Below are 12562 nucleotides of genomic sequence, written 5' to 3' on the forward strand. Positions count from 1 at the left end.
TCCTGAATTTTTTTTTAGAATTTTTCCTTGAAGCGTTGATTCGATTATTCTGGATTCAGTTCTTTGAAATTAATAGGACACTGTAATAAGGATATTATGAGTTACATGAGTTATATGAAAGAGAAGATATAGTAGAGAGTAATAATAGTAAAAGAGTTTTTTATACTATTTTTGGATCTAAAGAAAATTTTATATAATAATTTGAAAGTTATTGTGAAGATGATGAATGGAATTTTTGGATCTGAAGAAAAATTTCAATTTTGGAATATTATTATTGTTATTACTTCAATTGTTGGAATGGAAGATATTTTTTTTAATAATTACTTTCGAGGTTATCGAATGATGAAAGTAAAGATTTTTTTTTCGAATTTTTCCTTGAAGCGTTGAGGGCTGATTCGAATTTTTATTTAGAAAATAAATTTCGAATAAATTTTAGAATCTCAACATAATATTGGAAATCCAATTGACATCAGAGATCCTCACGTGCCGTCGAATTCGTTGCGCATTTGTTCGAGCACTTGGGGTCGATGGACGCACTCGATGCACTCCATACTGCTCAGTTTGATTGACAAACGATGTTCGATTTAGAATTTCGATTCGTTTATTCTCTGCTAATTTCGATGAATATTCGGCTGGAAATTTTCGAAATTCGTAATAAATTGTATTCGACACAAATTCGTTCGAAAATTGCGAAAATTTTAGGTTATGAATTTTTTTGCAAATATCAGATTTGCGGATCCATAGATGTATAGATTTTTAGATTCTCATTCTCAATTCCATAACTTTCTTCATATTCTTAAATTCTATATAGATCAGATTATTGGAAAATTTTGGTCGATGGTGTACATCATTACGTGCATTACGTCCTTTTGCTGTCGATCATTTATGAAATTTTCAATTTCACCGAACATGGTAACTGATTTTGGATTGAAATTACTGCAGATGGAGAGAATAGGACGTTTATTGGCGAGATATAAAATAAATATGATAACAACCACGTGATTCATCGATTTCGTCCACTAATTGAAATATCGTATCAATCTCGATATATTTCCGAAATTTAAACATTTATTTTTCTCGATAATTCCAATACCAAGAACAGAATCACGATATTTTCAATACATCGCACCAAAAAACGATTTCTATTGAAAATTTATAAATTTCATTCCATTTAAAAATTTCCCTCCTATAATTTTATTAATTTTATTAGTAATTTTATTCTCCATACTTACAAAACAATTTTCATTAAAAAATAAAAATTTCATCTCTCTTCAACAATAATTCAAACTTTAAAAATTCGTAATATTTTTCTAAACTTTATTAAACAACACGAAGATACTCTTCGCTCGACTCTGTATTTTCTCTGATAAGAAAAAAAAAAAAAAAAAGAAAAAAAAAGAGAGAGAAGAAAAAGAAAATAACCTTTCGAAAAGTATAAGGCGCGCGCAAAAATTGTTCCAGCGCCGGAAGTGTTATCAAAGTTTTTCGATCAAGAAACCACGACTTGTTTTTAACCACGATTTAATGTTCCATGAAAGGCGAGTCGGGATTAAAACAGGATCGTGTCGATTTTTACAAGAGTTATCCCTTCAACGTTGTTTCGAAGCGAGAGTTTCGTTATTTCTTTCCAACTTGGCGTGATAAAAACGCCATCTGTATGTAAAAGCCTTTCTTTTTGCCAACCGAGTCTAGTGATTTACGATCCTTGTGCGAATTCGAGCACGGCCAACTATGGTGACACGTTTAAGTGATATAATATCGTGATGTAATTTGTTGCATTTTTAATTGCGAGGTTAAATGGCTTGAATAACCGATAGAAGAAATTTTTGGCTTAATTTATTGGGTATGATCACAGCAGATTTTTTACATAGGATAATTTTCGATATACACTTCAACTCGTGAGTTGTGAAACATTTTTTATCCTTAACAAAATATTTTAGTATAAGTATTGAAAAATTCTGAATTGCATTTGGTATATTACTTTTAATATACTTTTACTTTTTTTATACTTTTTTATTAAAATATTAGATTAGATTAGTTTAAGTAAATTAGAAAGGTTAATTTAGGTTAGGTTAAGTGAAGTAAGATTCTTTCATATTTTTTAATTTTGTCTTTAATTATTGTCAACTAACAATTTTTTAATTTGCAACAATCTAGTATTATTGAAATAAATAATTTTTTATTGTGTTAAGCTATATTGTTGAAATAAATTTTATTTTTAAAATTATTGAATTTGATAGAAAAATTTGAAAAAATTCTAATTAAAATTGCGATTCAGTTTTGTGCTATTTATGGTAGAAGCAATATGTAGGAGGATTAGATTGTTAAAAATCCTACGATCTCGAAGTTTAAAATCAGTCGTGATCGTGGCAAGACTCTTGGGATTCGACATTGACAGTTCCACTTCTGCTAAGGATATAATACTTAGTCTCAAGGGAGATTGCATCCATAAAGTTGAATTTGTGTTATCTGGTTCATAAAATTTCGAAGAATTCGAAATTCAACTTTAATATTAGAAAATTCGACAGATTTATATATCTTTTCAAGTTTGCACTATGATTGAACCAGATGTCACAAAGTTTGCAAGACTTTTACACGTCGACGAGGTCTATGAAAACTTTCAAGAATTATCGGATATAAGAAATCTCGGCAATATTTTTTCCAAGTAGATTTTAATAGTAACTGTTCAATAACAATTCTCAAACTATTGCCCAAAAAATATTGTTAAATGGAACGATATTGCTTCTTACTTTTATGATATTATACGTGGTATAAATATTGATAGATTATATTCTGAATCACTTTATCATCACCCAAATAAGGATCTAAAAAAACTCAATATGTTAATGATACGTTATTTCCAATCAATAACAAGGAAAATTGAAACGTGTATACAAATAAAATAAGAAATGCAAAAAAGTCAAAGTAGATTCGAATCATCTCCGTTCCTACACCTGAAAGGAGAATAGAGAGAATAGACGGAATGAGAAAAAGGACGGCGAACGAAGGAAAGCACTTAGAAGGGACAAAGAAGAATTAATAGAGAGGACGTGAAATGAAAGAGTGGTGAAGTTGTACGAGTTCTGCGATTTCATCGCTCGCAGCGGAAAGAAATTCGAATTGGAATAGGGAGGAAGGTAAGTCTCGATAACGAGATTGATGGAACCTTGAAGAGAATTGTTCTATTTCTTCGAAATCGCGATTCCTTTTTTTTCGAATCTTTATTTTCGGCCAATGTCCCACATAGCGGTTGATTCCAATTTATAATGAAACCGATTCAATCTTCTCGAGAAATTATTATCTTAATCTTTTATGGTGCGTAGTTGATATAAATAAAATATGAATAAATAATATCAGTGTAATATAATAATTCATAGAGATATATTAAAGGGGATATATTAAATCAGTCGATTCGAATCTACTTTAACTTTTTTGCATTTCTTATTTTATTTATGTACACACGTTTCAATTTTTCTTGTTATTCATTGGAATTAACGTATCATTAACATATTGAGTTTTTTTAGAACTTTGAAGTTATTTGGATGATGATCAAATGATTCAGAATATAATCTATCAATATTTATTAAAGTTACTATTATTCGAGTTTTACTAGGGATATAGTAACTATACTATATAATTATAAACTAATTAATTAAAATAATTTGTTACCCAATTTTTTTTATTTCAAATTTGATATGATAATTTAATATTAATCTATCAAAATATTTTTATTTAAATTAGGATACTAACTTTTAGAGAAATTTTAGGAAAAATAGAAGTTCATAGTGACATCATTTCAAATTAAATTTTAATTTATCAATTTCACAAAATATTTTTTTCAAAATATTATCTTTCACTATTATACATTATCAAGATGAAAATTATCGCTATTTTTATTTCGATATTATCGAATCTATCATAAACTAAAAATCGTTTAAATGCAATGGGAAAACTTTATTCTAAATATTAACCAAAAATTATTGGAGTTTGTAAATAGTATTTATGGTCTCGTTATCCAAATAGGTGATGGTTTCTACGTTACCAGGAGATAGAATCCCGCAATCAAGATCTCCTGTCCTGATAAAATGGACAGCATATGGGGAATAGCTGTCAGTTTCGTTTATATCGGAAAAAAAAAAAAGGGAAAAAAGGAAGTAGATGTAGAATGACATTGTGAGACAACGATTCCTGATAGGTGGAATGCAAATTGACTATCGTGTTAGAGTAAAAATATAAATATATATATATAGTATAAATATATATATAAATATATAAATATATATATATAGTATAAATATAAATATGTATATATATATATAACTATATATATATATAGTTGCATATAAATATTACATTAAATATTGTGTAGTGTTTTATATAAAATTATATGGATGATCGAAAGTTTATCAAAAAAATTAAAATTTGTAATCAATTTCACAATGAATATTTATACAAATTAAAATTTGTATAAATATAAATGGAAATTTAAAATTGAATTAAAGATTTGGTTCACGATTTAAGAATAATAGTAACTTGTTTTAGATATTTTTGTACTTTTATAGTCCAATAATCATTTATTACATATTATGTAATATATAAGATTTGATATTTAAAAGACATAATAAAAATAGATAATATAAATATTATATAATATAAATATATATTAATTAAATTAGAATTTTGTTATCTTAAAAAATTTTATCAACAAAAATTTAAAGAATTAGATTAAATTATTATCGATATTTGTAATACTAATTTCAAATTAATAATAAAGTTAAAAGAAATTGGGCAATAGTATATATCAATAAATAAAAAACATTTTCTTACTAAGAAAAAAAATAAAATAATTATATCGATGTAATAGTGTAACTGTAATATATTTCTTCTCCTTAATTTCTTACGTGTAACCGAACGAAAAGCCAACTAACGACTGGATTTAATACTACGCGACCTCAATCGTAATTTACTTAGAACGAGCAAAGTGGGGTTAATCCGCTCGAGCGTCTCTCAGTCACACTTCGACTTTCGTCGCGACAATACAAAATAAAAACATTCTCCAAACCGTACGCCGTATTACTTTATAAATCATCGTAAAATTTTCAAAACCATCAAACGATTCAACGTTTTATCATTATTACACATAAAAATTGCATCAACAGGTACGTTTTTTCCACTCTTAGAAACCAAAAATGCAATAAAAGTTCCATTATCTTCCATAACCTAATATTGTATGCTCCATTTTCTGAACTGCGCACTATCTATATTCTCAACAATGTAAACAGACACCTTTCTTTACCACACCACAATGGAATTTAATTCGAAATTGACATATATAATATATCGAACGTATATTTAATGTTAATTATCGAAATGAAAAATAAAATATTGAAATATACAATATTGGAAAATTCAAAATCAATTAAAAAGCAAAAATGTCGTGCAATTCGATCAATTTTTGTTACAAATAATCCCAATTTCGTTACGAATAATCCTATTATTTCTCTCAAACTATAATTCATTCAACTAAAAAAAAATCTATTATCCAGAAACTTTCTCGTTAATAAATTCGCCTGATAAAAGTTTTTAATAAAAGTACTTTAAAATAAAAGTTTCGTTTCACGATTACGTTTATACTTATTATCCATCCTTCATTCCTTCGAAATTGCAAGAAACACGCCTATTCCACTCCATCAAATTTCAAAGCATCAAAAAAGAGAAAAGAAACCAAAAACTCTTGCTCGAAGAAAAGCCTTAAAGAACAAGAAGGAAAAAAAATAAACGTTTACTTAAAGAGGATCATCGGTGTGCTTCTTGCCGCCGGCCACGTCTTCACTCTTCGTTCGCGTTTTTTCTTTCTTTCCCTGTTTTTTTCCCCCCTTCCCCCTTTGTTCCTGAGACGATAACGAGGAGAGATGTTGTTACGTTGTTGTTCTCTCTGTCCGTAGCGGCGCAAGGAGCGAGGTAGAATCGCGGTCGAGAGCGTCCACGTGGTTGAAACGGCGAGCCTCGGGAGTAACGCCGGCGGCGTCGGCGGCGTCGGCAGCGACGTGGCAGGCAGCGAGGCAGGAACAGGCGGAGGCGGGGGTGGTATACCACCTGGGCTGCCGTTCCAGGTGGGATATCGGGAGGCCGGCCAAGAATACACGCTCTACCTTCTGGCAGCCCGCGAGCAGGACCGCACCGAGTGGATACGTGCCATCCGTGCCGGTGAGTTTTTTTTCTCTTCCTTTTTTTTTTTTCTTCTTTCTTTCACGTTCCTATAATTGTATTTCCTTTATTTCTCCCCTTTTTCGTTTTTTCTTTGTTCAATTATAGGATAATTTGGTAGGATATTTGCGATAACACTGTCAGAATCGTGAGAGAAAAATGATTGTGTTTCAATTTTTTTTTTTTTTGTGCGAGTTGTAATAATATAATTTTATTGAGGCTTATTTATTAGAGTAATTGAAGTTTACCTAATTCAATAAATTTAATAAATAAGCCTTAATCTATCTTTGTTTTGATCTTTAAAATCTTTTAAACTATAATTATAGTACAATTTTTTTAAATTTCATTTTTCCAAATGGATTTATTTCTCTCTACTAAGTTTTTTTTTATTTGTTGCTTTTCTTCCCCATTTTTTAAAGGACATGATCGATTTGTATTAAAATTCACAAGACGAAAAGCGATATAAAAGCGCCAAGATTAACGGGGAGAGGGGGAGGGGGAAGGGGGAAGAGAAACACGCGTGTCACTTATTCCACTTCTAACTTTTCAATTATCGAGCTCGTTACCTCACTTAGCCGGTGACACAGAAATTCCTCGCTTCTCTTTTTCCAATGTAATACTACTCGCTTATTTCCACGAAAATAACCGTGTCTTTTTCATCCGGAGTAGTTGAATCGTCGTTAGTATATTTTAATCGGGCTACTGTTACTGTTACTAATTAGCCTTGACTGCCTCTAGCTCGTTAGAGGATCTTTTCTCCATTCGAGTCACGGATTCGTAAGCAATGTAAGGAGACATTTAGAAATATGCATACATACATATATACATATAGAAAAAACTGTAAATTGTGACAGTTTTTCTTTTCTACGCTCGTTGTCTCTTGATAATAAGCGCGCGTTCTAGAAGAAAAAAGAAAGAAAGAGAGAGGGATGGACGCTCAGTTTTTCTTAATAAGTCTCGTAGGAACGTCGTTAAGCATTGTAATTCATTTCGAGTCGTAAATCTCGAAACGTTTACTAGCCAGGTCTTATTCGCCCGTTTCTCGAGGCCACTGTTCTTTAAACCAGCGTCCATTAAAGGCACCTTTAAATTGCTCTCCCTTATCTCTTCTTCCTCCATGAAAAAAGAGACACAACACCTGGGGGAGAATTTCTCTTTTCCATCTTTTGATTCTATCCTTTTTAACCTTCTAGCCATCCGCTCGTGACGCGGTTTATTAAACTTTTCAATTCGATCTCTTCACGTGGTGGAAGTTTGATGTTAAATTGGTTATATGTTCGTGAACGATGCTCGGCGGCCATTTTTCTTATTTTAATCGCCGCCATTTAGATAAGATTAACTCGTTAGGCGTGCCACGGTTTTCGCGTTCTCCGCTATTCTGTTAATATTTCTCGAGTTTGTGGAATATTTGAGTAATTTGCGATGCAAGGCGAGGAAAATTTAATTTCTCGAAGATAAAGTGAGTTTGTGGTAACAGTTAGTGGTTTTAAGTTATACTTTATAGATTCTATAGTATTTTTTTGCATGTTGTTCTATAAATCGTAATAAAAAAAAGTAAGGAATGTATTGAAATTATTATAAAGTTTCGAAGAACAATATTATTTAGTCATCAATTTCTGAGGAATTAATTCAGATATGGTTCGACTAGAGTTCAGAATTCCTTTCAAAGAAAATTCGCTCGGAAATAAGGAATCATCGAAAGTGAAATTTCTTTTGAATTTCTTTCGCAAAATTTTAATTCCTATCATTTTATTAAATGATTATTAAATTTATCATTTATATTCGAGGAATTAATCCAAAGAAGTGGCGTGCACTCATCACGCGTACGAAACAAGAAAATTGATCGGGAAGTGGCGTGGAATAAATTTTTTTGCGGGTATAACTGTGGCCAGCGACATATGACCAGCGATGAAATAAAAAAAAGAAAAAAAATTATGAATAATAAATATTTCGACTCGTTTCGTGCAATGCGGCTAGTGGAAATTAGCAATATTTTCGTCAAGCGGATCGCAGTAAATAATTCTCGTGACGTTTGCCAAGTTTTTTGACGTAATTTTTAGAGATATATAATTTTTAGAGCTGTCCTCTTTCGACGAAAAATTCCACGAGTAAATAATTAAATTAATATCGTTCACGATATTAAAGGAACAATTTAATCGTTGTATTTTTATGCATAATTTCAATTCTTTAATCTTGAAGAAGTTTAACTTATTAATTCCAAGAATTAATCTTGAAAACTTTTCCAAATGGAAATCAAAAGTCTTTTCGAAAAATTAATATTTTCTGTATTCGCAATAATTCTACTTAATAATTATTGATAGCTGCGTCACAGTTTTTAACTCCTATTAATATTCAGACGTTCCGAAATAAAGAAACGTCTCGAATCTTCGAATAAATTATACGCATTTGGAAAATACAATTTCAAAAACAAAAATTCTTCTTTTGTCCATCTGAGAGACTGATCAGCAACTTCTCCACGATTAATCCCAATTTCGTCCGATCTCCATACAGATTTCCAATAATTTTAGAATCCTCCCGGATAGACGCTTAACAGTGTGCATTGCAGAACACCAGATATTTCTACCGAGAAGAATAATTGTAGGCGTGTTATCCAGTAACAGCGTTGACAGTGATCGATTGAATTTTCCATCGCACTAAAGGTTGCAACCTATTAGAATCTAGCTTCCCTAGATATATCATCAGATGGTTTTCGATAATTCCAGCCTGCCCTCCACCATTTTCAAACAAATTTCCATCAGGAACAATCGAAAGTTATTGGCCTAGAATATTCAGAAATTGAATATTCCTCGATAGAATGATTTCTAATTGCAACTTTGTTTTTTTCGTTCTGTTTGTGATTAACAAATTACTTATTACTGATAAAATTATAAATTATAACAATTAGACATGTATAACAGTGGTCGTCACACTTAAGATTATCTCCACGAATTTTTTCATAACTAACTACGTTTTTTTATCTATTTTTATAGAAGTGGATATGACAGTGGATGAAAGAAAAAACGAAGAAAAATTGATAATGACGTGTTCACAATTTTTCACGCACCTATGATCAATTTTTGTTTATTTTTTATTTTTTTTTTTTTTACCAACTTACCACGAGGCTTTGTACGGTGGATATAGATCGGTGAATCGAATTCGTTTCAGCGCTCCCGATGGCATCGAAAATAAAGGAGTTGCCCAAAGCCTGGATCTCTCACAAAGAGAGTGTATAAAGTGTTGTGCATCGATTTTGATAAAACTTTATAGGCCAGTAAAAAATATTTGTATCCTTTTTTTTTTTTTCTTTTTAATTCGATTCTTTTCATCAACGTTAGTTGACGCCAAATAATGCTAAAAGAAGAAAACTTTTCTAACAAAGATATTGAAACGTTCAAAAATATATTTCTAAATTTATAGAATACCTGAAAAAAAAAAAAAGAAGAAGTATCCTTTGCAGAAAACTCCATTGCGATATAATAATTTTTAAAAATTATTAATCCTCGCACGTTAATTACACGTAAATTTCGTGAAAATCGTGTAATTTTACAAGGATTCGGAATGTAAAAGAAAAATTAAGAAGGATCGATCGATTGTATATATCGTGTTGTCAAGTTGAACGCGAAGAAGTTGCACACGTTAGAACGCACGATTTACAAGAAATAGCCTTGTAGTCCTTCGTTGAAGCGAGGATAGGAAAGTTTCCGTTAAAATTACACCACAAAGCGGAAAGTTCCTGCGAGTTTTCAGCTTTTGTCCATGATACATGGCGCTCGAACCCTCTATTCATCAACTTCGAAGACGTATTCGGGTTGCGATTTAACTACTCTCCCGCATCGACTATTCTTCGAGCCGATACACCATTCTTTTATCATCATTTATCAATTCCTCTTCACACGGAAATTTATCAATTCCTCTTTACTCGGAAATTTATCAATTCCTTTTCACTCGGAAATTTATCAATTCCTCTTCACACGATCATTTATCAATTCCTCTTCACTCGGAAATTTATCAATTATTTTTCACACGGAAATTTATCAATTCCTCTTCACACGGAAATTTATCAATTCCTCTTCACAAGGAAGTTTATCACTTCCTCTTCACAAGGAAGTTTATCAATTCCTCTTCACTCGGAAATTTATCGATTCCTCTTCACAAGGAAGTTTATCAATTATTCTTCACACCGAAATTTATCGATTCCTCTTCACACGGAAGTTTATCAATTCCTCTTCACACGGAAATTTATCAATTATTCTTCACACGGAAGTTTATCAATTCCTCTTCTCTCGGAAATTTATCGATTATTTTTCACACGATCATTTATCAATTCCTCTTCACACGGAAATTTATCGCGACTACCACTCCCCCTTCCTTCTCTTTCACCCCTCCCTTTCTGTCCTCTTCGCTCAGTAATTGTTTGCTACGCGAGTTCAATATCGGTTCTCATTCAACCAGAGACGTGGCTCAGATCTTTGTTGGGAAAAAATTGTTTGCTTAAATGTATCTTTTCTTCCTTCTCTCGTTAATAGAGAGAAGAGAAGAGAAAAGAAAAGAAGAGAAGAAGAAGAGGAAGAAGAAGAAGAAGAGGGAGATAGGGAGGGAGGGAGAGGGAGAGGGGGAGAGAGAGAGAGAGAGAGAGAGAGAGAGAGAGAGAGAGAGAGAGAGAGAGAGAGAGAGAGAGAGAGAGAGATTTAACGATTGCTTTTTAAATTTAATAAGAAATTACAAGGATTTTTAATAAATTTTTAAATTTGTAAATTTTAATAAATAATTTTTAAATTTCAAAATCAACCCTCTCTTTAGATAATATTACACACGTGAAGAGTGTTCAATTTTTAAGCTTGAAGAAAACCAATCGAGTGAATTAAAATTTATTATATAAATTATATAAATTAGAATTAAAATTAACTTGATCAACTTCTTGTCAATCCGTGATTATTATTATTATTATAGAAATTTTATAAAATATTCCCTCTCTTTCGATAATATACATAAGATATTTTATACATAAGAGATTTTTCTTTAAGAATTTCGTTAAGCGGTAGAAATCGAAATTAACGATTGTTTCCTCGTCAATTACGCGTGATTATTATTTTTTTCTCTTTATATTTACCAAATTTCAAAAATTTTCAAGTTAGTTAAAAAAATGTCTAATGTCTGAGCTAATACTTTTTTTGAAATTTGTAATTTTTAAAATATCCGCGATCTATAATATATTCGGATAGGCGACATTCCTCCGGGTTTCGAAATCGAACATCGCTCAAATCTGATCTATCGCGCAAGCCTTCGAATTAGTAGTGGCATGCCTGCTCCTAATTATTTCGCAATTACCAAGATCAAAGAATCTCCGTTGCATCGCATTTATCGGCCAATTAAATCGGCATCAGGCATCGTCATCTTCGAAATCTTTACCCTCTCGAAAACTCTTCGACAATAATTCCAAAGTTTCCAAAATTCCAAGTTTCGAGTTTTTGATCCATCTTTTTTTCTTTTTTTTTTGGATCGGAATTGTATAAAATTGCTTTTGACTTTCGACACGGATTTATTCTATTCAGAGATATTCCATTATATATATATACATTTTTCTCTCCGTTACTTTCGTTTGTCGTCATTTTTTCTTTTTTTTGAAGGTTAAACAAAATTGTTTCAAAAAAAAAAAACGAACAATGGATTTCGAAATTCCTTGTGTCGAGCACAACAGCATCGTTCGATTCGTTGCTCGGTTTACGCAACTTTCCTCGTTGTCTGTTTTTTTTTCTTTTTTTTTTTTTATATATATATGTTTGTCTCGCGGAATATAGAAACCAAATATAACACCTTTTTCTCTCTTTATATATATATATTTGTTGTGAAATAAAAATAAAATTCGACCGATATAAAGTTTCTAAAATAAATAATTCGAGTTTTGAAAATAGAATAAGAGGAAATGCAGGGAGGATCGTCGCCTTGCAGGTCTCGTCACTTGTGCAGGCGAGCCGATATTTGTCAATTTGTCCGGATACATTCGATTGGATCCCCCTCCTCCTCCTCTTTTTTTCGAGACGCTGAGAAATCCTCTGTGGAAAAAAGCGATAGGATAGGTGAATAGTTGGTAGATAGTCTGTTTTGAGTGTTTGAATTGACGGAGAACTATTCGTTTCGTGTGCATCCTCGATTACATTGCTTTCGAATGGAAGCGTGGTCCACACTTCGAGAATCGAAGAAAAAAAAAAAAAATGTTTTACGAATCGAAATCTCGATCGATCTTTTTAATTCTCATTCAGAATTTTCAGAAAATATCGAGTCGATTCAATATAACGAAAATTAATAAAAAATAAAATAAAATAAAATCAAAGTTGGAGATAATTCACATAATTAC

General features: G+C 31.3%; 1 protein-coding gene across 3 annotated transcripts in view; it reads left to right on the forward strand.

The window, feature by feature from the left end:
- LOC122711723 (tyrosine-protein kinase Btk29A) overlaps positions 1–12562 on the forward strand; it is a 159448-nt gene that overhangs the window by 12716 nt on the left and 134170 nt on the right. For all 3 annotated transcript variants that reach the window (XM_043930736.1, XM_043930737.1, XM_043930738.1), the window contains one exon: positions 5946–6207. In XM_043930736.1, the coding sequence (XP_043786671.1) occupies positions 5946–6207 (262 nt within the window). The remainder of the gene's footprint in view (positions 1–5945; positions 6208–12562) is intronic.

This window comes from Apis laboriosa, unplaced genomic scaffold, assembly GCF_014066325.1.
Source record: "Apis laboriosa isolate Shangri-la unplaced genomic scaffold, ASM1406632v1 scaffold17_cov146, whole genome shotgun sequence".
NCBI lineage: Eukaryota > Metazoa > Arthropoda > Insecta > Hymenoptera > Apidae > Apis > Apis laboriosa.